Below are 27693 nucleotides of genomic sequence, written 5' to 3'. Positions count from 1 at the left end.
AAAGAAAATTAAAAAGAAAAAAAAACTCACTTGTAATGTTAGTCAAAAGATTAATATAATCACTTTCTGTCATGTGAATATGTATTTATTGGAAGGGGTAAATGTCATAAATGGCATCTTAAAAAAAATGCTTATAATACTTGTGAAATCTTATAGTTAAAGTTCTGCATATATATATTTCATATTAAGATATATCTTATAACGTATTGATCTGCTTTGTCCAAATTCTCAGAACATCTATTTTTTCTCCGAATTAGTATTACAAAACGTACTTAGTGCATATGTATTCTTTTAAAATGGATCGCAAAATTAACGGAAGTTTATTTTATTTTATTTTTAGTTTTTCTTTCTTTTCCCAGAAAAGTCTGCACTCGACAGATGAATACTTCATCGTCAAATATATCTATAGCTGCCTAAATAATTAATATTTTTTTCTGACCAGAGTATATACTTATTTATTGAAATTAAAATAAGTCGTTAACAGTTTCAATAATTTAACGTTATCTTCATCAGAGATATCTTCATAACATTAAATTATTATTGTTATCAATGTATGATAACGATAATAATTTAATTTTATGAAGATATATCTTCCAAGTAACGCCTGATGAAAATAACGTTAAATTATTGAAACTGTCACGCCTTATTTTAATTTCAATAAATAAGTATATACCTGGTCAGAAAATATGAATTATTTATGTAGTTCCAGAGTTGAGATGGATGAAGTTACTATAGCTGCCATCTATAATAATTTGACAATCAATGATTGAACTAAATACAAATATAAACAGGGAAATTGGTTTTGTTAAAATGGTATTCTTTTATCCTCCCATAAGTTAAAATGTAGTTTGAGCATTATAACTGTTACTAAATAAAATACATAGCAGAAGATAACGAAAAATAAAATTGTGTGTTCGTTGCTAATGCATATAATGATCAAATATAAACGTTATATGTTCCAAAATTATAATAAAGATGGCTAATGCTTGAATTCGTGTCATCAAGTCATCCTTAATTGCAACAAAACAAATCAGTAGATGCTCCTCCTTCCTCGGTTACTACTTCTCCTTCTGTCTTGTTCAGTAAAACATAGTCTCTTGCCTAGTTTCGAAAGGTCGTATACTTTTATTTATAGATTTAGCTTCGTTCAGCCGCTTCACTTGAATCAACTAAACAAAGAAAATTAGAACTCAAAATTGCAAAACATCTTAAATGAAAATGAAAGAGCTTTAAAATGATAGGACAATAAATAAGGCGAAATAATAAAAATTGCAAATAATAGAGAAAACGTGCAACAATGAGAAATTTGAGCAAAACCACTGACCCAATGGTTGTCTCCTATGACGTTGGTGCAAGCTCTATGAAGATTCAATGCGTATGCACAGTGACCAGCTGCAACAATAAAAAATTTACTCCGTTACAATGCAATAGGCAGTTTGATGGTGAATTATCTTATCTGATGGTTAGTTGAATATCAAAGTGAAATGATAAAAACACATTTCGAGCCAAGTGTTGACTATGTTGAAAAAAAATTCAAATGGTTCAACCTTTTGTTGTAAAAAGGTCACACATATCATCGATTTCACTTTATATGTAATGATGCAATTAAACCAAAGGAGAGCGTTCACCTCCGGTGCTTGGGGTCCCTGGTTCGATCCCAACTCGCGCCGTGTGGACTTTGTGGTGGACAAACACCGTGATCGTGGATTTTCTCGGGGATCTCCCGTTTCCTCCCACTTTCTTCATTCCACCATTTCATTCATTTCTCATCATCACAGTCTCCTTTAGCCTAACCGGCATAAGCGTGGGACGTAAAACTTAAATATTTCTTTTCATTGTTTAAACCAAAGGAATGCAAATTTATTCTAGTCAATTGATATATTTAATTCAAACCTAAGTACTATTATTTCCTATGTACAATTGAAAGGACGTGGACTTCTAAGAAAAGGTTGGAGATCAATTTTTCTACAACAGTGTTCAAATACAAGAATAAAGTCTCACAGTACGTATCAAGTTATACTATAAATACGGAGAAAATTAAAACACATACCTCGTTAAAAATACAAAATGAGAAGAAGGACCTTAACCTAACCTAGGCTGAGATAATTAGGTACATGAAAGATAAAATAAGGATTGTAGGGGTAAAGAATCAGAAGAGAATAGAATAAAAGAAAGTAGTCTACAGTACACTCAAATGGCCAAGACACATAATAACTTGTGCTCATAATGATAATGATCACATATGGTCGAATATTATATTAAACTTGTATAAAGAAAAGTCAATAGCATATTCTATCCTTGGATGTTTTATTTGTACACAAACAAAAGTGTAGAACACGCATGGAGGATATGCGATGACCCTGAAGAGTTATCAAGATAAGTAATATGCACTGCAAGTTCCTCACCGACAATGCACCTATCTGCAGGTAAAGCAATACTTATACTGAAGGACAATCTTTTTCTGCGAGAGTGTATGTGATAAGAAAGGTTGTGTAAGGTTCATCTGAACCGGTCACTCGTACGTGTTAATATTTGGTACATTGTTATACACTGTTGCCAACATCATCATATGGTACATCCTAAACAAATGACAGCCATTTTCCATTCAACCATAAATGCTAAAATATTGTACAAGAATATAACCTTATTGATTCTTCTTTCATATAATTTAGCGGTACGAAAGAAACTTTTAAACGTTAACTTTGCATTTCTTTCGCCAATTATAACCGTAGGGAAAAGAATTAATAATATCAAATTTTGTACAGTGATAATGAAAATTGAGAGCAAGGATTACAATAAATGCATCTATGATTATTAACTGCGTTGAGGAATAGTGACCCAACGATTCTTCTTTTGTGAAACGTTGGAATTTGCACTTAAAAACTTGAAGGTTTATCTTTGAGCGATTAACCATAAATTTTTAAGTCCTTGCGCTAGATTGCACAATGCATATGTCAACAGTAGGAAGGATTCTTTCCTACATTTTCGTACACTAGTACTTAACAAAAAATTTAGGGAATTTCTGGAAGTTCTTTTTCTTCTTATACAATTTCAAATTCAGCAGTTCACAGTTTCACAAAATGAAGAGGGATTAGATTTTCCCCTTTTGCTAAATTAGATTAAAAAAAAAAAAAAAAAGCAAAATGTATCGTGCTAAGCCAAACTTAATGCTGATAGTTTCTCAATCAGGCAAAACTACTACAAGTTCTTATATTTTCTGGTACACTTTTCCATAGGAAAATATTTTAGTTACTATAATTTTCATAATCTGTCAAAGGCAAAGTAGGAATAAGTAATAAGTATTTGATTATCTTCGGAGTTTTCCTGCTAAAATCAGAGAAAAAAACGCGGAAAGATTTTTGATGTGTTTGGCAACAGTGCTTTGGAATTATCGAGAAAGGAAAGTTTAGTAAAAGTAGTAGAAAGAGAGAGAAAGAAAAAGAGTCTATACGCATAGAAGATAAATCAAATCGATATTCAAGCCTCCGTTAGCTTAGCTTGTCTTTCCAAATACGGCAACTATCATGTTTCAAAAGTGCACATTCACTTCAGTTTATTGCATGCAATATACGAGTTCTTAAACATGTATATGTGCAACGTACGAAATGTGATAATATAAGGATTATACATTCATCTACATAAAATATTCCGTACCCAAAATATTTCTTTTAATCATCCCTTTTATTGGGCACGTCTTTTTCTCTCATGTGCTTTCTGCTCGTTTTCCATTTAAAAACTTTTAAATGTAATGTATAAACTTTTATGTAACATATAAACTTTTAAACAGTTTCGCGAGGAAACGGTGTTATATCCGAATAATCATGAATAAATATCCACATTCAAATCTTTTTCATAATACATTAGACTCTCGCTAATCCAGCTCTCAGTAGTACTGCCCTACATCTAGCCTCGGCCATGTAACGTGGCAACAATGTGATACAACAATCTGCCAATGATTGTACCATTCGGGACATGTTTCATAGTGAGTGATACTCTATGTACAAACTCAAGAACTAAGTTTGTACATAATGTATGTAACTATTCTATAACATAGTAACTATTCTATAACATGTGTAGGTAACTAAGTTTTCTATTTTTATGTAATAATGCATATAACTTTAGATTTAATAAAGTATACTGACGAGAGATGCTTACTGCACCAAAGAAATTAGTTCAAGAATAGCCATAGCCAAAGAGACATTAAACAAATAAAAAATATCACTCTTAACTAGCAGGTTTAATATTGGACTTAGGAAGAAGTTGGTCAAGTGCCATATATGGAGCATTCGACTGTATGATTCAGAGACTTGGACATTATGGAAGATAGACAAGAAATGTTTAGAAAGCTTCAAAAGATGATATTAGAGGAAAATGGAGAAGATAAAATGGACAGACAGAGCAACAAACGAAGATGTTTTAAAACGGATAGGAGAGAAGAGGAGGACTCTTTTAGCCATCATCCTTCATAGGAAAACCAATTGGATTGGACACAACTTGCGAAGAAATTATCTTCTTCATACCATCATAGAAGGAAAGGTGTAAGGAAAGCCAGGAATAGGAAGAAGAAGAACACAAGTGATCGATGATTTAAAAAAATAGACGAAAATATTGGGAGTTAAAAGAGGAGGTTGAAGATCGAGAAACATGGAAAAAAACATCCAGTCGCAAATCTTTAAAAAAAAAAAAGCCTAAAAACTTTTCTTAATAATAATAATAATAATAATAATAATAATAATAATAATAATAATAATAAATACTGTTATGTGTTAAACTAAATTTCAGATACTCTCAATAATGTGGCACCTTTGCTAACCCGGCACCCATCTTCCCAAAGAATGGCCAAATTTGCGAGAATTTAGTGTATTACACTATCACATTTTCTTTTCTGATATTAAAACATTGGACATTAATAAGCATATCAGTGTGAAAGTGAGTTTTGATTCGTAGGTGCTATAGATTTGTAGTGGGTGCTTTAAGAGTGGCTTTGTTGCATCACGTTTAGTAGTTGTTAACTTTTGTAGTCGACAGATACTGGTTCGCTCTCCTGTCAGATATAGCCTACTTTCCAGAAGACCCAGTTACGATCGCTTGTCGTTTCTTTCTTTATGAAAGGTTGTACAAAAAGGTTTGCTTCGTACCAGGGACTTTCCAGCCACTCATGCATGATTACGTTTCAATTGCAATGCTTCACTGAATCTACCTCCCTGTTGAAAGTATTCGGAAAGCAATACCTGCTATATTACTATATTATATATAATGTTGTATTTTTTAAATATATATTTGACATTGTATAAGTTCATGATTCCTACCATATGCATATTACGTCACGTTAAGTGATTGAAATTGCACATCACAATTGTGACGTCAAAACGAAAAAATAAATTCGATAGCTAGCTAAGGAGAAATTCCTGTAGTTATGTGATAATATTATGCCCGGGTAGCGTAGGTATTCAACATCGTTCACATTTCCCTTTCATAGTTGGATCAAAAGAGTTTATGTTTGATATTCATGGTTAGCAATTATCAGTGAAATTTTTCATGGATGACATCTTTAAACAATGTTTATATGAAGAAAAAAAAAAACAGTTGAGAATGCTCCAAGAACATTGCCACAACAAACTTTAAAAGATTTAGTTTTCTTATTAACTCCTAGAAGCTTTATACCAATTGTTCTATGCAATTTATTATTATACTCATTAAACAATTTTTGTAATATATGTATCCATTTATAATTTCCTTGAGTACTAAATTTTTTCAACATATTTTGTTTAAGAGTTCTGCTTAAGAGAGAGAAATGATCTACGATATGTTGTTTTACGAAGACACATACTCAAAATGGTGGGCTCAAAATTGAAAATTTCACAAAATATCATCTTTCTATAACTTACGGTTCCCGAGATATAGCTCTTTAAATCTCCCGAAATCCGAACTTTTTGGGCCAATATCTCGGGAACGGTAAGAGTGACGCGAAAAATTCCATCGCTTCTTTCAGATAGCTTTTGATGCTCTATCGAATGGAGGACTCAAAATTGAAAAATTTGCAAATAACAGACACACACACACACACACACACACACACACAAACATAGAGAATTCAGTAACGAACTTTTTAAGTTCGTTGAAAAATCTTCCCTTCTTCCATTGCCAATGTTTTAAATAATTTCCAGTCTCGAACCAGTCATATCTGTAACTTTATTAATAAATAAGAATTATTATTGCAGCTAGTGAAGTTGCCAATATGTTTTTGCTATTCTGACAAAATAAATATTAACATAATAAATTTTAACATAACTAGATATTATTAAATTTGTATATAAGATTAAAAGTTTACAATCATATTCTTTAATGATATAGGATAAGGATACCCTTTATTACAGGATGTAAACATGGAATACTACTGTAAAAAGTAAAAACAACATTATTCTGAAAGGTGAAATAAAATTTTTACAAATAACAAAGAATTAAAATAAAAAGGAAAAGAAATAAGAAGAAGCGAAAGAGAAAAGATATAATGGAACCATTGAATTTCGTTTCCAGTTTTTCAAGTTTCATTTTCACCAATTCTGCCTTTGTGTCCAGGACAACGACCTGAGCAATTTCTTTAAAGTATATTATTGTAACGTGCGCGTGATACCTTTAACAGCAGGAATACCAACAAAAGGAGTGTGGTCTGTGTACAAGGGCAATTTATTAAGTTTTTCCTTAAGAAGCTCTTCCATCATCAATACTATTCTTTGACGCGTTTTTTTTAAAAAAAGAAAAGAAAGAAAAAGAAAAACATCTCTTTTGTGTTATACTTGAAACAAAGAAATTCCTCAAGTGACTCTGGAACTAAACTAGAGTTAAATATTTGTCTTGGTAGCTTAAAGGTAACAAATGACTAAATGTATTTTTCTAACGGTAAACAGTATATAAATACAATAATATATTATTATTATCATATTAATTAAATTTTTAATCTTAAAAAAAGCAGAAGAAATACAGTTAGAAATAAAAAACTGCCCTGTTTTGAGAAATAAACATTTTTCATAACTTAAACAATTGAATACATTTCCGTAAATTTTTAAAATGTTATTATAACTGAAAAGTAACAGATAAGTAAAAATAATTAAGAATATTGTTGTATTCTGGAGTAGTTTGATGTTATTATTATTTTAAGTTCTTAACCCAAAAAAAGTTTACAATGATCTAAACAATTCAATATATATATATTGCAAATTCTTAAAATGTTATAATATCTGAAAAATAAAAGATAAGTTAAATTAATAGAAAAATATGATTATATAAAATTTAATATTCTGCAATAGTTTTTTTTTCATTTGTTTTAATTTCTTCTTGTGTTCTCTGACTTTACTTAAGTTATTAGATGTTTTTTTTTTTTTTTTTTTACCTTATTTCTTGTATTTTGTAACGATTATCTGTATAAATGTGTAAATCTTGTTTATGGACAATGGTCCGGTACCGAAGATATCATATTCTTTTATGGCCAGACCTGTACATTTACGTTGTTAAGTTTGCTAGCCAGACAGATTTTCCTATGCATTTAAGATATAATACGTAAGGAGGCCATTATGGATGGATGTAGATCCAATTTATAAAGAAGAAATTTTGTGAAAATACAAGGTAAATGTTGAAAAGTATTCGAAAATACATAAGTTTAAATCTATTTTACTCTGAGTTATCATTGAACATTCATAGAGTAAATTACGTCTTAAGCAATTCAATAATCCTATTTTGATGAACTTGAGGCAAATATGTATCTAAATATCCAGAATAGTTGAAGTTAGTAATATAAATGTTACATTTTTTCTTAATTTTTCTGTTTGAATAGAAGATTTGTATATTGGTTAAAAGATTATTGCTAGCAAGATTACAACTTGGATATTGTTCTTTATTTTTGATATTACGATAATGTTAAATATAATCGAAATAACATGTTTCAGATCATTGCCCTTAGACCACCAACTCAGACTGAGAAACACGACACAAATTAAAGAAGAAAAGAATAACATGAATATTAGTGTTGAGAAATAGATGGAATTGGAAATAGATAATAATAATGTAGAAACATCGCGGCACGTAAGGAATTCACGATTATCAGAAATCCTATCTTCACGAATCAGATGAACAAGTTAGACATTCTGATGAAAAGCAAGAGGATTTATAATGTGACTATAATATTATTTTTTGTGTCTTTCTTTCAATATCAAGATTGTAATTTTGTTTTTCTCTAAAACATTGAGAACAGATCAGTACCTGAGAATGTGTACAGTAAGAATACAATTAGGATCAGAAATGTCCCCCAAAAGATATACAATGTTACTGTTTTTTATATATGAAAAAAACAGATTTTAAAACTATAGATCAACTTATAATATTGATCATCTAAATAAATCTAGGATAATCAGTATAGTTCATCATTCCAAGTAAACTTAACAAGATCACCATGCGCTATGACGATCAAACATCTGTCAGATGAGGATGATATAAGAGCAGGACGTCTAAGTCCTTCATTATTCTTTCTAGTTTCCTAGAACTAAATTCTCAATACCTGTTTTCTCGAATAGGTTCCCAGTTGCCTCAGGATTCTGGATATATAAAACTATATAGGAGCGAGACAACTGTACTACATCCTTCTGTAAAACGTATTTAAGATTTTGTTGAGGAAATATTTAACTGAAACTGTGCTCATAGAAGTGCTATTTCCCTTCTATATATTGATCTTACAATATCTGCACTTCATAATGAATTCATTACTCTATGTATAAGGACAAAGAAGATTATTATATTTTATCTAATATATAAAACTGAAAATGACTATGTTTGTAATTTCATAACTCTTGAACCACACGACCGATCTCGATCAAATTTTCAACATAGATGAGGTTCGGACTTAGAATGATTATCGTCATTTCACTTTAACGGTACAACTTAGGGAAAATGGGAGGTATTTAAAAATGATCAAAAATGGCCAACATTAGTGTCGAATCCATGGTTTTCGGGGTCGCTGAGACGAACAGTGGCACTTCCGATACCATTTAAATCCAAATTCAGCCCTCATTATTGCCTTTTATGCCCAATATGAAACGGGCCGTGAACAATAAAACGTATTCTTCTCATTGGAAGAAAGGGCAATTTGTTAGTTAATAATAATTTTTAAAATTATTGTCGGAATGGGCCATTTCTGTTGGTACTTGTTCGAAGTTTGTTTCATTTGCATTGTGCTGTTAATTTTCATACGTAGACGGTTTTTATCGATATTAATACCTTTCTTCATCTCAATTTAGTCTTAACAAACTTATTATAGTTGGAAATGTTGTATTTGCTTGGTATGTACTATGAAAAGTTTAGTATACAAATAGTCTAACATTGAAATTAAGAAACATTAGTAGATATTATGCAAAAATGATTTTTTTTTAAATGAAGAACAAATGTTCGTTGCACGTAGCTTTCTGCGAGATACAAAACAATAAGTTAAAAAATATGGAAAAAATATGACATCAAAGTCGGAAATAAGCATAAAATCCTTAGTCACTCAAAATTTACTGTAAGTTGAAACAACGCGGTACATAAGTGTTCATCAAAGAACAAAGATGAAAAGGCAAAGACATTTAGAAAATTGGTTGTTACATTGTCTTAAGAGCATCTATTTTTTCAACTTTCTTCCTTTGCGTTCTTTCATTTATATTAAAAATACTTTGTTTTATTTCATTCTTTCCTTAAACAAGTCTTTTAGGTTCGCTGTACAAAGTTTCGTGTCATGTGAACAACTTACACACTACAAAACTGCCCAACCTCTTCTTATACTGATCGTGACAGAATTTTGCAAAAATGAGAAACAAGGCAGGGAAGGAACGGTGGAGGGAGGTTGGGTAGGGAAGACTCCAACCACTCACGCCTCCTGAAGATCCCTCTATTACATGATGAAACATTCCTCACTGAATAGATGGCCTTGGGCAACTTTGTCCTGTACTTACAAGAAGCATCTTTTCGACATTTATTTAGGAAAAAAACAATAAATGTCGGGTTCTAAAACATTAAGAATCTTTGACCTGTTACTATTCAAACATTTTATGTCCTAAAACCAAAAAAATAAAACCTAAAAGTATGTGAATTATGATTTCTTGAATTTCATCTGGATGATAGTCTTTTTAAAAAAAAAGAAAAAAAAAAAGAAACCACAATCAGGAAGTGATGCTGATTGCTCATCATGTAAGGTATGTTTGTGTACGTATTCCTTCTTTGCAATAGTTCAAGGTCAAAAAAATTAACTGAGCACGTCATCTCCAAGAATTCCTTTTCATTTGGCTTGCTCTTACAATGTAGCACCATAACGACGAGATATACACACACACACACACACACAAAGAAATTAATTTCTCATCTCTCGGATGTGTTTTTAATTGTTATATACGTTAATTGATTGCTGTATGTTCTCTGGTACTGCGACACGACAATTTATTACTAGCTTGAGACAGATATTTTTTAAACTATTTCTTAAAAAAAGAAAAAAACGAAAGTTGTAGTCTGCAGGCATTTCAATGACTAAAAGGAGAAAAAGTACCTGCTAGACAGACTCTGTGACTTTCTAGTCGCATTATTAAAGGTGAAGTCAGCGTCAGAAATTTATCCTGAAAATTACTTTGTTAATACTTTTTAAGATTTCCAAAATGATTTCACAAGTCTTTTAGCAGTTTTGAGTGTCTTTATAAGAAATCGCTTTTTAAGAAAATCGTCGAGTTTTGTGCACAGAAATGAAACATAAACTTGTTCTTTCTTATATAATCACATGTAATAATGTTTTCACTATAATAACAATTTTGTGCACTCTGTAAATTATGATTAACTTATGTGTGGTCTTAAGTTCGATTCCGATGATAGCATAAACTTTTGAATGTCATTCAAATCGTAAGACAAAATCTGAATTAAGAGATAGCGAATTCAAAGCTAGATAACAAAAAATAATAGTGTTACTGATGCACTGACTATGTATCACTCAGTTAAACATATCAGAACAAGGCTGCCATAGCCCATCATAGGACGTTGTGCCATAGAATATTTAGTTTAATTTCAACACTTTTCTAATAATTTGATTGTAATAAAGGAAAAATCTATGTGGCTTACAAACTTTTGACGAGATTTTACGTAATGATATAGCAGGGCGCAAAATTTCCGGTCGCCAGGTCGTCATTGGCGACTAGAAATTTAGAGCTGACGACCAGTGTTCAGTAGGAATGGTTTCTGCTTAAAGAAATACTGATGATCACCATTTTCGGATTGGCGAGTTCGTCTGACTTTGAAATTTTTCGTCATGTGATATAGGTTCTCTAAGTTGTCCTAATCGGAATTTTGTTACCAATTTTATCATGCTAATCTCAATACTTTGGTCATAACTCTTTAATTTTGTAGACCTGTATTATAAAGTATTGCATTTTAAACCATTTGAAGAGCAATGTTATCATATTTAATACTCTCTAAAGTTACTTCCTTGCTTTTCTGTATTTTCTGTAGTTAAGTTTTAGCAATCATGCTAAACATAGAATTTTCGCTGGCAGTTCTCAGCATTGTCAAAACGTAGGTAAGAAAAATTTTAAGAGGATATAAGTGTGTGGGAATATTTACATATGAAGTGAAAAATCCAACTAGTTTACTACTTTTTACTGCTACACAGTATACCGGTACGCATGTTCTACTGAGTAGCAGCAAATAGTTTTTCATAAATTGTGTAAAGAAATTGAAGTTTTCATTTCATATGTAAATATTCCCGTACATCTTACGTCCGCTTAAAGAACTTGACAATGCTGACAGCTGTCAGTGAAAATCCAACGTTTAATGCATTTGCTACATAACATAACTACAGAAAATACAGAAGAGCAAGTGAGTACCCTCTGAATATATTAATGTATCATTCTGGCATAGGTTGTTGCCAGTTGTCCTAAGCTTTCTTCCCCTGGAGTTTGGCTTAATGGCACTAAATGAATGTTGAAATTGTACCCTTAATACAACCGCAGGTACTAAATGTTAGCTTTTCCGAACTATATATATTCATTATCAATCAAATTATAATAGTTCGAGCTCGGATCTTCTATGAGAGAAAAAGAAAATAAATGAACAAATCAATTCGTTTTTAGAAGTTTAGCAACATTTAGATAGAAACTACATTCGTATTGATAATTTGTTTCAGTTAACTCACCATTTCTATCTTCTTAATTTAATACTTACTTCCCGAATATCAATTTTAAAGATTCTTCTTCTCGCCCTAAGACATGAAACCACATCTTAAAATCTGCCCCTATATGCATTAGGGCTATGCAGATAATTAACAACGTATTCCTTCGTTATTTTTTTCACTAGGTTTTATTACTATGAACTCATATCCGTTTAAATTACGCTAAGTAATACAAAATTCATGATTTCCTTCTTGTTTCAACAGATATCAACGAATGCGACGATCCGCTACTAGCCGCCAGGTGCGTTGCGAATGCTGAGTGTTGTAATTTGCCAGCTCATTTTGTTTGCAAATGTCTACCAGGATTTGAAGGAGATGGCGAAGAGGAATGTAGAGGTAAGGAACATATTTAACTGACAATTATTAATAGTGGATTTCAAGCTGACCTAATATATTAACAAAGAAAGAAAGAGAGAAAAGAAAGATTATATTCTTAAATCTTCAACTTTTTTAACTAAAGTATTTAATTAATCTCTAATATATCATTTCATTAGTGTTCTTAGTTCTAACCTATTCTTAGTGTTATATTTGATCCGAGTTCGGAATAAATAGTTCTGAATATAATAGTAAATTTCAAGCTGAGCTAACATAATAAAAGAAGGAAACAATCCAAAAATTATATCTTTTAAATATCCAACTTTTACAGTTAGAATTATTGTTTTTAATTCAGCTAGAAAATATTACTTCATTAGTGTTCTTAGTTTTATCATAATCTCAATGTTATCGTCCTACGTTTTATTTGGATACAGAATGGACATTTCTATATTTAACAAAGACTTTAAAGTTGGGTTAACATAAAACAAAAGAATAGGAACACGGAAGAGTATATAATTTTGTAGAATTAAATTTTTAATTCAACACTGAAATATTATTTCAATAGTGTTCTTAGTTCTATCTTATTCTTAATGTTATCATGTTATATTTGGTTTAGATAGAGAATAATATTTCTGTATTTACGCTCGAAATGTGAAGTAAGTATTGTATTAAGTTAGAACAAATTTGTTTGTTCTCAATTCGATGAGCATTTTTGATTCTAGTTATAACTTAGCATATTTGAAATTCTTTCATGATTATTAAAATTATAATGTCAATTTCATATATAATCCATTTAAAATTATCTTTCAAAAACACAATAACATTATACACTTACATCGCACATTTGCATGAGACTTTAAATAAATATCTTTATACATTAAATGGATTTTTCTGTCTTACTATCATTCCACTGATTCCGAAATTTTGAAATTAGATTTGTGTTACTTACATATTGATAATTAATTTTTAATTGAAATTGAATATGATCTGCTTATCATCATGGAAATTTTTGAGCAGAAGTTTGCAATTTTTAAAATTTTATGTATTTATTTTCTTCTTCTTCTTCTTCTTCTTCTTCTTCTTCTTCTTATTATTATTATTATTATTATTATTATTATTATTATTATTATTATTATTATTATTATTATTATTATTATTATTATTATTATTATTTTTGTAAAGTATGGATCTAAATTTGGAATTTTAATATTAGTGTGGAATAGGCTGCAAGAAATTATTTTTGACCGATCATATTTGTATTTTTACACGATTTTTCTCTCCAAAGAAAAAAAAAAGATAATTTAATTTCCATTTGAACAAATATGAGGTAAAATATTTAACACTAATATTTTCAAATAAAATAAATATAATCCAATGGAATTGTTTTTTTTATATTCGAAAGCCAATAATAGGTATATCATCTTAACGTTTACCAGCAAAGGTTTTTCATTTTTACTCTATATCAAGGCAAGTTGAAATTTTTCTCTATTGTCCACTTCCATAGATCACTATAACTTCCAATATGTAATTAACATTGAATATTATGTTTGCCTTTTATCTTTTCAAACATATACTCACAGGAACATGTCTATACTTCTGTAGAAAATTACTTTTGCGAACTATGTGATACATTAACAAATAACCTTATAATTCAATTATGAGTGAAGTGAATAATGGGCGTTAGTTGAATGAATGTGTACCTCGTATATCGGAACAAGAGACACCAGCTACTTTCTAACATGTAAATTTCTGTTCTTTTGGACGATCGCCATTACATATGGAGGTCACTAGTAATAAAATTAAAATAAGTTATAACACCTTGTAGCTTTAAATTCAATATTCCAATAAATATCAACAAGTGAAAGCTAAAATTTTACAATTTTAAGAGGAGAAAACTGTGCTTGAATCTATATTTGTCAAATTTGTGAATGCATTGTACTTTCTTGCCTGAAGTTGCTCTAGTTACGTAAGTTGCTTAATATTACATGTAGAAACAGAGCAATATTGAAAAGAACAGGAAATATTACAATATCAATTAGAATTATGAATTTTTTATCTACGTGTATTCAAACCATCAATTTATTGAAGTATCAAATGCATTATTTTAATTAGTTTTTCTTTCCTATTTTTTTTTTTTTTTTTGGTATGAAATGTTTATTGAGCTCCATTGTTTACGGAATAAATAATACTTATTCTGGTAACATATATAATGAATAAGTTGGAGATTGTGATATAGATCCTATATCATCTTTCAAATATCAGCTGGAAATACGAGAATGGTTAACATCTTGCCTAATATCCAATACCATTTGATATTGTTTTTCAATAGCGATTGATACAGTACCAGATGTAATTCATAATGGTGCCCAATGTTGATCAATGTTACTTGATGATATAAATGGATACTACCCCTCAATTTTCCATAGAAATATGATAGTGATTTCTACATTTCGATTGCGATTGTGGAGATGTTTGGAGACCCATTGTTGATCGTCACGTGTGTGCTGCTCGGGTATTTAAGCTTAGTGAATACAGAGCAAGATTGAGAACAGAGTGCAGATATTGATTAAAAAAAAATAATAATGTATGTATTAATTAATTATAAAGTTTAGGTATGTTATTTATGTATCTTTACATTTCAGTATTAAATGGCCGAACATTTAATTTAAGATACTGCAAGCAACTTGATTATGTTCTAATATTACCATTAACTGAACTTTTTTTTTTTTTTAGATATCAACGAGTGTGAAACTGAAGGAGCTTGCGGGTTAAATGCTGTATGTGATAACTTCCCTGGAAATTACACATGTAATTGCTTAGAAGGATATATTGGAAATCCATACGATGGGGTAAGATATTATCTTATTTCAATACTATATTTATTCCATGATTGTAGTATTTGAGAGACTAGAATATACACTGTTCATGTATTCTAACTGAAATTATAGTTTAAGTAGCATTATGTTCTTACTAACTGCTTCTTTCATTTGTTGAATTATTGCTTTAATTTTCGTTTAGTATATGTGACTACTAATTCAAAATTTCCCTTTAATTTTAACTTTTGACTAGTAGTTTAACAATTATCCATAAAGAGTTGAGTTGAGTTGATTTTGAGTTTAACGTCCCTTTTACCAGCGAGGCTATATGAGACGTGGACCTACTGATTAACGTGGAATCCGAACCACATGAGCTCCCACCGAATTGTCCATAAAGAAGTCTATGTACACTTACTGTTAATAACTTTCAATCTTTTATCTACGTAACTGTCATCGGAAGAGCTAATTATTGCTCAGTTTTAAATATAATATACTTTGATTCTGCACAGATATTTTTTTTTTTAATTTTACTTTCCTTTGAGCATGAGATGATAATGATTCATAAAGTAAATGATAGTTAATTATCAAATCATTTGAATTAGCTAAAATACCGGTAAACTCTTACTAACCAATTATTATTATTATTATTATTATTATTATTATTATTATTATTATTATTATTATTATTATTATTATTATTATTATTATTATTATTGCTTTTATTTTATGGCATATTTACTTATTGACAAAGTGTCGGACACTAACGAGGAACTTTTGGTCCAAAAACTTTAATTTCAAAATAGGAAGTTGTGCAGATCGTATATCTTAAAATACAAGTTTGATATTTTAGCTGGTGAAACTGAAGAACTCTGAGTTTAACGTCCCACGATTATGCCTGTTAGGTTAAGGGAGACAATAATTAAAGCAAGTGAATGATGATGGAAGAATTGGTGGAATGAGAATCTGGGAGGAAAGTGGAATACCGCGAGAAAACCCGCGAGCACGATATTGTCCACCACAAACTTACTTAGCCGGGGATCGAACCAGGGGCCCCACGCACCAGAGGTAAGCGCTCTACCACTGAGCCACTGTGCCCACCTCTGAAGAACTCTGTAGAAACTAGGTTAGTATGTTTGCGGCTGTCTTCAAACTCAAGAACTCCAGGGTGTGAAATGAGAGTTGTAACCATTCACTTGACTTTTAAAAATCTATTATTATTTATTTATTTTATTTTATCTACGGAAGCTGTTTGATCTTTTGTTTAATCTTTTAAAAATGAAAGATTTTTACTTCTCTCTGAAAGTTAATTATAAATATATATTCTTTAAAATTTTGCAGTGCGTTGATCAAGATGAATGTGAGAACGAAAATGCTTGCGGTCGAGGTGCCACCTGTATTAATGAACTTGGCAGTCATAAATGTGAGTGTCCACCTGGTTTCCAAGGAGATCCATACACGGAAGGATGTTTTGATATGGATGAATGTGCAAGAACACCATGTGGTAGAAATGCTATATGTAACAACATGCCAGGAAGTTTCCGATGCTCGTGTCCACCAGGTCATGTAGGTGATCCCTTAGAATCATGTACAGGTAAGTTTTTGTAGATACCACATATTTTTCCGCAAATTAAGATCTACCATCAGATAAAGTATGTTATGCTGATTTTTTTAAAAAAATATTTATTACTGATATTTCAGATGTTTTCTTTACTTTTAACTTCAAGGTTGACCTAACGTTTTTCGTTCTTCTTAAAATGATCTGCAAAAGTCGCCCGTTAAAAATAATCTACTTGTTTTATTGAAATAATGTAATTAAAAAAGATATTCAATTCTCGGTTACGTTATAGCATCCTTACAGAAACATGAAATCATTATAAATATTTTAAATATTTACTTTGACCTCGTGTTTAACTACAAAATTAATTTCTCGTCTCGTGTGTCATCAGTTGCCAGCACTTTTCAAACTTTAAGATTTAATTCAAAAACCTCTCTGTGGTATATTTCCTTGACCAAGGTTAAGTTGTGATATTTTTTTTTTTTTTTTTTTTTTTTTTTTTGCATTCACATTAAACAATCTCTTTCTTAAGTACCGAAATTTAAAACATTTTCCACATAAATTTGTACAGAACAGAAATAGTTTTGTAATTGATTCAAAAAACAACTTTGTATTTTACATACGAAGAGTTCGTAATTACAAAACAAATGTAAATATTATCATATTACAGCACCAATCGCACTAATAAATTTGTAAATTGAACATTAATAAACATTATTTGCACTAGTTAATGAGCCACTAACAATTGTCTATAAAGCACACACTAAATAATTAAATCGGTTCTCAATTTTTGGATTTTAACATTTTAAGACCAATTTATTAGACTATTGAAATTGATTTTCAGGACATCTTTACATACAGGAAGTAAATGTGTGTATGTATGAAAGTGTGAGTGCGTGATTCAATCAGAGTGTGCGTTGTCTGTTTGTGATTGTTTTGTGTACATGTTTATTTTGTGTTGTAAAGTAACAGCTATTTGCATGCCTGTAGTATATATCATTACCAGATTAAGTATATATTATACTTTTGCTTATGTTTATACTGCATCTTTAACACGTCTGATAAAACAATGTAAGATCATATTTTAAAGGAGTATAACTAACCCCTAATTTAATTTAGGATTTTTTAATTCTTTGCTTTATAAGTAACTGTAAATATGTATTTTATTTTAAAAAAATAATGTAATTAATAATGTCACTAAATTATAATATCAATAACTTCAGTAAAAGTAATGCTAATGATATGTGTAATACAATTTTAATGGATATAATAATCACACTAATGGATATAATAATGAAAAAAGTAATATTCAACTAACAAAACAAATTTCCAAATAAATGTTGCACATACGTATCACTTTATTGTATACGTGACATTTGCAACTAATATCGAGTTCTTGCTTTCCTTTACATACAGTATTTCTTACTATCTTGCATATTGAAATTAGTTTGATCAGGATTTCATATGAACTTAGTTGGATAAAGAAACGAACCAAAAAATGCTAAGGGGCCACAGTAGCTCTGGTGCATGTGGTTCTTGGTTCGATCCCTGCTAGTGCCAAGTGAGCTTTATGGTGGACAAACACCGTGTGGGTGGGTTCTCGGGGTTCTCCCGTTTCCTCCCACTTCTTCATTCCACCATTTCATTCATTTCTCATCATCACCGACTTCTTTAACCTAGTCGGCATAACCGTGGGGCGTAAAACTTAAAGATTTCATTTCATTTTCCGAAAATGCTAAAAAATAAATGAGTAAGAATATTTTTTTATTACTAAGAACAAAACACAATTTCTAATTTTATTGTAAATATTTAAAAAAGCAGTTTTTCGTTCTAAAGAATTTACTGCATATTTCTTATTGAGCTTTTAGTTGCAAATGTCATTATGTACTGATCCTATTCTTACTATAATGTAGAATATGAAAACGAACTAGTTGTAGAATATCAATTCTTAAATATGTATAATACACTCTTAAATTTAAATAACAGTTAACCATTAATGAATAATTATTTTTTAACATGCCAAGATATATTTGTATAGAGGATATTGAAGACAAACGTAAGTGGAAAAAAATGAAGCAAAATATTTGAAATATAGCTTTTGCGAAAAAAGCAGAAAAAGATGCAATTGAAAGGTTTGGTCTGTTGGACTAATTTCCAAAAATAGACTTGGATAAAGGAACGTTTTGCTTCAGTAGTTCATCAGCAATGAGATGAAGAAATAGAAAAATATCAAATTTTACCTTCGTCGTTCGTACAAATAAAATTGCTTTGACCAGAATTACTGCACTTAAAAAAAAAAAAAAAAAAAAAAAAACCTTTATGTGCTCGAGAGAATGTGGTGGCTCAGCGGTAGAGCGTTCACTTCTGTTGCACGGGGTCCATGGTTCGATTCCAGCCCGCGCCAAATGGATTTTGTGATGAACAAACACTATATGCGTGGGTTTTCTCAAGTTTCTCCCACTTTCTTCATTACACCATTTCAATCATTCTCATCATCACCGTCTCCTTTAGCCAACACGACACAATCGTGGGACGTAAAACTGAAAGATTTCATTTCATTTGTAGAAATGCTCGAAATGTTAACTTGTAGTAAATTGATGAGATTTACATACGCATTACGGGACAGCCTCTATGACAATGAATTGTACTGTGAAAATACACGTTATTTTATAAACATAACTGTACTCAATATTTCTTGGCATGTCAATCTCACTACTAACCAACATTGTAAGGTGTATTTAGGAATCACTACTATAAATATATGTAAAAAGACTAATCCAACTAAATCCACTCACCAACAGACATCGATGAGTGTCATCAAGATGGGAATGATACCAAACTATGTGGTATCAATGCAGAGTGTGTTAATATGCCCGGAAGCTATAGATGTCAATGCCCCGCTGGACACACTGGACTTCCTGAACAAGAATGCCTCGATATAAATGAATGTGGCCGGCCAAATTCATGTGGAGTAAATGCAAAGTGTATCAATGTTCCAGGTTCCTACAAGTGCCTTTGTCCACAAGGTTTCAGTGGACAGGGACATTTGTTCTGTGAAAGTTAGTCCCTTTCATTTTTTAAAAAAATTATTGTTATGTAAAGAATTCTCCCTCAATCTGTGTTTTAGTTGTCGATTGCAGCTTGCATTTCCTGCATGGAGGATGTATCTTTGTATACGCATGTTTATTGGTTTAGCATCGAAAGTATATTTTACAAAACTGCTAAGATAATACCTTTGTCCGATGATACTTTCTTTGTCTTTTTCTTTCTTTGTTCCATGGCCTATAAAACATATTGAAAGAAATATATATTTCAATCATAGAAAACATAACATTTTTATTTTATTTTCATGATTCATTTATGTAATTTCTCACGTTTCAAAAATAATTTTATGGTTTCATCATCGAAGTTCAACTAACATAAGTTCGCACTATATTAAATATAACTTACATACCTTATATGATTCTTCTATTATCTGTTATAAAAACACTAGTAATAAAGTACGCTGTAGTTGTTCCAAGAAAATTTTCACCTTTGTTTCTTCAAGAGTAATTTAAGAAACTGATGTTGCTAGTTTGAATCAGTGGCCTCATTGGAAGATCTGTACAAATATAAAATATAGAGAAAGAAAGCTAGCTATGAAGTAGACATGTTCAAAAACCATGTCAATTCTATGATGTAAACATTCTTTTTTCTTTCACTATAATCCTAGCTAGCTATTTCACATTTTTGGATCAATAATCCAGTATATTTCAATCAAAAAAATGTACGCCTTATATCTGGTGAACTACATATAGTGCAGCCAAACCCAAGCTATCGGTTAACTCAGTAAGATGTGCTTATTCCGTAGAAATACGAAAACTCGATTCAGGAGCCGTTCAAAATTTTTTTGGCCCTTGATCCAAGATCCAATATATTTTAATCAAAAATTTTCTTGTACGCCTTATATCTGGAGAACTACATATAGTGTAGCCGAACCCAAACTATCAGTTAACTCAGTATAATGTTCTTATTTCGTAGAAAATACGAAAACTTGATTTAGGGGCCGTTCAAAAATTTTGTGGTCCCTGATCCAAAAACTAATTATTGGCCAAGATCGCAATCTTTTGATGAATCTTTTTTTGATCATTCCTAAAATTCTTGGCCAAGATCGCAATCTTTTGATCTATTTTTTGGATCATTCCTAAAATTCTTGTGTACATATATATCTCAAAATGGATCACTGTTTCATATTAATAATTTATTTAAAATTGCTCAAGATGAAGGAAAACAAACAGATACAGAAAAAAGGCGATTTTATTAACAGTATTTTTATCTTATAAGAAAGAAGGATCTTTATATAAGGTTTATGTACTTTTCTTCGATTCCCAAAGCAGTCTTAATAATACTCGTATCATATTATGTTAGTTGAACTCCAAAGATAAAAGCAATTCTTAATAAAATAAATTATGATTAAGAAAAAACATAAGGTGTAATATCTTACATCATACTTATTATTTTTTATGGATATGAATGTTTCTTAGCTTTCCGAGTCATTTCAGAAGTGCATGACTGCCTCATATTATGATCAGTATTTGTATTAAAATAGTACACAATACATTTTTTCAAGTTAAGAATGAATAAACTTTTTAAAGATTATACTAATTAGGAATGGATACTATCACTTAGATATTTGTGACCGGATATATCAGTGATAACAGTTCTAAAAATCTCCCATTTTCCTTTTAAATATATAAACATCTGTGAGATATCCAAAAACAATATAAAACATATTTGAGTATCCTGGAGATTCAGTTCTTCAATTTATGAAAGTAACAATTAAAATTAGTCAAGAATTCATAATAATATACTATCGAGATAAATTAGAATAATAAGCACTGAGTTCGCGAGTAGAAACTTTCTTCTAGAATCTTGTTTTTGGCTTTGTGATTCTAATATCGACTTCTCATCCTCTCTAAATTAAAACATTTCGTCTTATTCAGGCTTAGTTTACAGTAACTCAATATTAACATTTTTACTATTAAACATTATCCTCCAAATTATGCTTTGATCTTATCTATCCATAAAGCAAAGCGGACGCGCAATTCACAAAATGTATTTTCGAGAGATTAAATTTTCTTATTGATTTTGTTACAAAATTTTAGGAAAATGAAATAACATTTTGATTTATTTCCTTGTATTTGTATGAATGTTGGAACAAAGTAAAGAGATATATAAATTATCCGAAGAAAAGACATATAAATTAGTTTAGACAGAAATTGTACATAATGTGTATTGTGTAAGAATGATCTAATTCAATACCAAGAAAAACAGTTAGTTTCAATATATCCGATGCACCATCTTCTGAAATGACCCTCGTAAATTAGCTTCACTTCTTGGCTTACAAATCAAAAGGCATTTTCCTGCAAACTTATTGCTTTCTTCAAAAGAATGCCTGTTGGGTATGTCTATTGGGAATTGATGATATCTTCTTGTAATGAGATTGCTTTGAAAGTTTGGTTTGTACATCTTAAAGTATCGTGGCTAAAAAGTGATATGCTTTTTTCAGATATCAATGAATGTAATAACAATCCTTGTGGAGAAAATGCAGTTTGCACGGATACAATTGGAAGTTTTACTTGTACATGTAAAGAAGATTATACTGGTGATCCTTTCCAAGGATGCGTAGGTAAGTGTGGGTCTACTGTCAAATGAGTTGTCTACGTGATGTTGAAAACAGTATATGATATGAAGATCTTTTTACTAATAGAACGTCAGAAATACATTGTATAATCTATAGAAATTACTAACTTTCTTAATGTTCCTGTCTAAACAACGTCTTTCCAACATCTGTATTACTAGTAATTTTACTTGAGGTCGTACGTACCAAAAAATACATTAACCCTATGGGTTGATGTGCTTTTTTGGATTCCACCAACAATTTTAATTCTTCATTGTTCATCTTCATAGTTAGCTTCTGATTGTGTTTTGTTCTTCCTGAAAATGACTTCTTGCAGATGAAGTAACATGAATGTTTTTTCCTCGCAGATATCAACGAATGTGTAGCTCTGGATAAGCCGTGTGGAACAAATGCCATTTGTGAAAACTCGCAGCCTGGTTATAATTGCATATGCCCTCAAGGTTACGCAGGAAAACCAAATCCATCCGTTGCATGTGAACAGGTGAGTATTTTGTCTGAAATAAGACCACATAATCATATAGATAGATAGATAGATAGATAGATAGATAGATAGATAGATAGATAGATAGATATGATAAAATCTGTTAACTTGGTTGATTTCTATACATTTTTCATTTACATTGGATATCATTGCTTACTATTTTATAGTTTTGCGTTCTTTTGTCTTGCAAATTAGACACAATGAAACAATTATTCCTATGATGTTAATGTCAACTTTACTGTGTGTGTTGGACGTGTAAAGGCTAAACTGAACCTTTGACTTATACACGGCTTTTTCATTTCTTTGAAAAATTGTCTATTGTTTACTCAGAACTTTTTTTTTTTTTTTTTTTTTGCTATTCTTATGTTTCGGAAGATTAATAAACCCAAGAAAGAAAGATGAAAAATGTGTCCTTTGAGAATAACTGGTTCATAAATATAAAAATCTATGGTACTGCTTATGTCTACTATAAGCATAATGTATTAAAAATCAATACATTATCCCCTAAGAAAAAAAATGCTTTTGGTTTTCAACTACTTAAAGGAATGGGGGAATGGGATTTTCAAGTATTTTTCAAAACTAAATTTGATCTGCATCTGTTCTTATAGGTAGAAAAGATAAAATAATGAACTGTGGTATTTTGCACATAATTAGCATGTTCAAATTACATTTGAATTATAGTGTGCTAGTTTCTTATATAAAAAGCAAATTAATATGTAGATAGTAATATGTTACTACATTAGAAATAAACTAAGGCATAGACATAATATGTTTACTACATTAGAAATACGTACATTATAATCTATAATAGTTTTTGTCTCGAAAATATACTTATTTTCTGTAAATTGACCACTTAGCACAGGATCTGGCATTAGCCAACATTGACAGATTTCAGTATAGGCAGGTGTCTGAGTAAAGCTAAAAATGTAAAGGATAAACTAGTAGTAGCACATTTGGATAGTTGTTTTTAATAATGCAAATTTCTTATAACGCAAAAATGCATATTAACCATAAATGTAAGGGAATTGTACTTTTAAGTTTGTAGATGACTATTAAATATTCCTGTGTGTCACTGCCCCGGTCAACATTTTGTGGATCCAGTCTAAAGCTTTAAATCCTCATTTATTCTCTTAATGTTAAAATTTTTCGAAACATCGTCCTATTCACTCTAGAGTTAGGGAAGAATATTTGTGCCAAATTTCAAATTCTTAGAATCAATTTAGATCTGACATTAACTCAGTTGGATTGCCTTTTAATGATACAGTTTAAGAATTCGTTTTGATATATTTCGATTTTGTTTGTTGTAAATAATAAACTTTTTGTTTACAGGTTGATGTCAGTATTTTGTGTGAATCGAATTTCGATTGTGTCAACAACGCTGAATGTATAGACTCCCAATGTTTCTGTCGAGATGGATTCATAGCACAAGGTGCGGTCTGTGAAGATGTTGATGAATGTAAAAACGAACCCTGTGGTCCTTACTCTGTATGTACGAATACTCCGGGAAGCTTTCATTGTGAATGTGAAGCTGGATTTGTGGGAACTCCTCCAAGAATTATGTGCAAAGGTAAGATAACAGTCAGTCACTCAAAACATCTCATTTTGAATTCGTAATCACTGAGAAGTGCACAATGCACATGAAATCTTATTGGCTGTTATAAATTATATATGTATATGTCTTGAATATTAATTTAAAACTATTCACAGGAAGATTAGTTTAAATTGATGCACTTTCGAGCACAAACAGATCAATTTGATGTATTGATTGCATGATTTAAAAAAAAATATTTATATAGTATTTGTTAAATGTTATGCAGTTAAAGCTAAACATAATAAACTAAAATATTCGTAAAATGAATGACTTCATTTTGTCTCTGCTCTTAATTTTTAAATGAACAAAATCCAAAATAAATTTAAAAAACTTATTTCTCTTTAGTTAATATTTATTAGGTAAAATACATACAGTAGAGTCTGATTATCTGAGCTAATGTGGATCGGATCTAACTCGGATACGCAAAAACTCGGTTAATTCGGATGAATACATAGAAAATGTTGTACAGTATTTATTATTGTTATTTATTGATTATTTCTCTTTATTATTAGACTATTCATTATTATTGTATTTATTATTTTTATTGGGTATACAGTACAGTACATATGATTATACATACATACCGAAGGAATTAGCCATAATACAGTAAATAAAATGCGCTTGATATTGGTACATACATAAGCTAAACACAATACAAAATACAACACAAATAAGGTACTGAATAATATTCACATACTAAAAAAAAAAAAAAAAAGTATTTCATAGTCTTTTGCTTCATTAAGCTGTCTCGTTTTTAGTCGCTATATTGCACAGACGTAGGAACATCATAATGTCAGCTGATGCCATGTCGTCTTCCTGTTCGACGTAGAACAGTGCCTTCTCAAGCCGAAACTCTAGACGTGCAATAATTAAAACTCGCTAGCTTAATTATGGTAATGTCGAGCGGAGTCATTATCTTTACACCAGCTTCATATTTGCTTTGTTGCCGAAATAAAAGTCTATGAATGCTTATCGTTGTAACCGGATTATTTTTTAATTTTTTGTTTGCTTGGATTAAACTCGGATAATCGGGACTTTACTGTATTATTCAAATATGTTTACTTCTCTATGTCAAGAAACTGGTCAATATTTTGGCTTACTTCTCAGTACATTTCATAGCGTAGACTAGCTAATGAATTCTTTGATGTTTCTATCAAATAATTACGCTATAACTTTCCTCTTTACCATAGTAGTTTTCTTTTAACAATGCTAAAAAAATATTAGTAGTTTAATCGAAACTTAATATTAAAATTAAAATAAGTATTAAATTATGTTATTGAGTTCTTCTCTGAAACTTACCTCTATTAGCATGTCTATACTATGAGTAGAATAACATTTTAGTTCTATTAGCTACTTTGAATGTTTAAATTACTAATACTTTTTATGATCTATTAAGAAACATTTATAATATAGATTATAACTTTTATTTAAATTAACAGTAGTCTAGAATTTCATAATTTTATTTCATTGAATAAGAATTAATTCATGATAACTTGCTAATAAAAGCATGTGCATGAATTTCATAATATTTACCAAAATAATAATAATTGTACTAACAGTTTTATTGCATTTGCAATCGTAGTAATCATTTATGCATGCTGTGATAATGAATGTTTTTGACTTCTCTCTACAGACCTAAATGAATGTCTCAGCTACCCTTTTCCCTGTGGTACTAACGCAAAATGTATTAATGTTCCTGGAAGTTATAGATGCGAATGTCCTTATCCTCTTGTTGGTGATTCTTTTAATGAATGTTTCAGTGAGTGTTACTAACCATACTAAACGAAGACAAAAAAAAAAAAAAAAAAAAAAACGTGGTTACGTTTGTAATTCATCTTCACATGTTTCCTTTCTTTCATACTATAAAAAAATAGCATTTTATTTATTTTTGCATATTATCAATATTTATTAGTATATTGGCAACTAATATTTGTTGTATAAATTCCTCTAAACTGTGAAGATATGTTACAAATCGTCACGTAATGATACTAAATTTTACTTCTGTGTTATTAACACCCTCAATTGGTTGACTTTTTTCTAGACCTCAGATAGTGATTTATATTATAAAAGTATTATAAATTACAACCTCTTAAATCTAGAATAACAACTTTCTCGTTGAGTCTTGTGTTCTTAAAATCTTCTACTTGATAGTACTTTAAGAAACATAATACTGACGTTTCCAATAGTAATAAAATTAACAAAATCTTGGTAGATTGTATTTTGTAAATTGTGTTAATATTGATGCAGTGAACAGCGAGAAAAATGGATTAAGTATAGAATAGTATCAAAGTGATTAGTGTTTACAAATTTAAATCAGTAGCATTAGTATATGAATAAAGTACGAAAATATGTTAGAATTTACTTCCGCATTAGATGCGGGCAGGTGATATAATTTCTTTTTTCTAGTATGTTAAATGTAAGATTAACATTATCAGGTAGGCACGTACCTAAAGATATTAAAAAATAAATAAATAAAATATATGGGTTTGCTTAAAAAATAAATTTTTGTATGAGTTAAACAAATATATTCTAAATCGAGAATATAAAGAAGAATAATTTTATTGTAAAAACTATTAACGTGTAGTATTTTCGTGAACTATCTACTTGGCTTCATCAGACACTTTTGAGTGTCTGTTGAAGCGAAGTGGATAGTTAGCGAAACTCTTACACAGTAATAGGGGGCCGCGGTGGCTCAGTGGTAGGGATTTCACCTCTCATGCATGGGGTGCTGGGTTCAAACGCTCCCGCCAAGTGAACTTTGGGGTGGACAAACACCGTGTGCGTGGGTTTCCTCGGAATTCTCTCGTTTCCTCTCACTTTCTTCATTCCACCATTTCATTCATTCCTCATCATCACCATCTCCTTTAGCCTAGCGGCATAATTGTTTATGTAAAACTTCTATTATTGTTATTATTATTACAAGGGATTAAATTGTCAAAATAAAAGAGAGATATTTTCTCTTACCCATATAAAATGTTTAGTAGTTAAGATTTGAAAGCATTAATTTGAACTAATTCCTTGCCGAG

At 30.3% G+C, this 27693-nt stretch overlaps 1 protein-coding gene across 17 annotated transcripts in view; it reads left to right on the top strand.

Annotated features, from left to right (window-relative positions):
• Nucleotides 1–27693, top strand: part of LOC145694577 (uncharacterized) — a 554274-nt gene that overhangs the window by 184916 nt on the left and 341665 nt on the right. For 16 of the 17 annotated variants that reach the window (XM_081770922.1, XM_081770930.1, XM_081770928.1 and 13 more), the window contains exons 6-12: nucleotides 12434–12565; nucleotides 15278–15393; nucleotides 16699–16951; nucleotides 19717–19974; nucleotides 22464–22583; nucleotides 22943–23076; nucleotides 24406–24643. In XM_081770922.1, the coding sequence (XP_081627048.1) occupies nucleotides 12434–12565; nucleotides 15278–15393; nucleotides 16699–16951; nucleotides 19717–19974; nucleotides 22464–22583; nucleotides 22943–23076; nucleotides 24406–24643 (1251 nt within the window). The remainder of the gene's footprint in view (nucleotides 1–12433; nucleotides 12566–15277; nucleotides 15394–16698; nucleotides 16952–19716; nucleotides 19975–22463; nucleotides 22584–22942; nucleotides 23077–24405; nucleotides 24644–27693) is intronic. The other variant, XM_081770921.1, reaches the window with a different exon arrangement.

Source organism: Thermobia domestica, chromosome 9, assembly GCF_964235325.1.
Source record: "Thermobia domestica chromosome 9, izTheDome1.hap1.1, whole genome shotgun sequence".
Taxonomy (NCBI): Eukaryota; Metazoa; Arthropoda; class Insecta; order Zygentoma; family Lepismatidae; genus Thermobia; species Thermobia domestica.
Note: the sequence above shows the minus strand (reverse complement) of the source record. Positions and strands in the feature narration are given on the sequence as shown.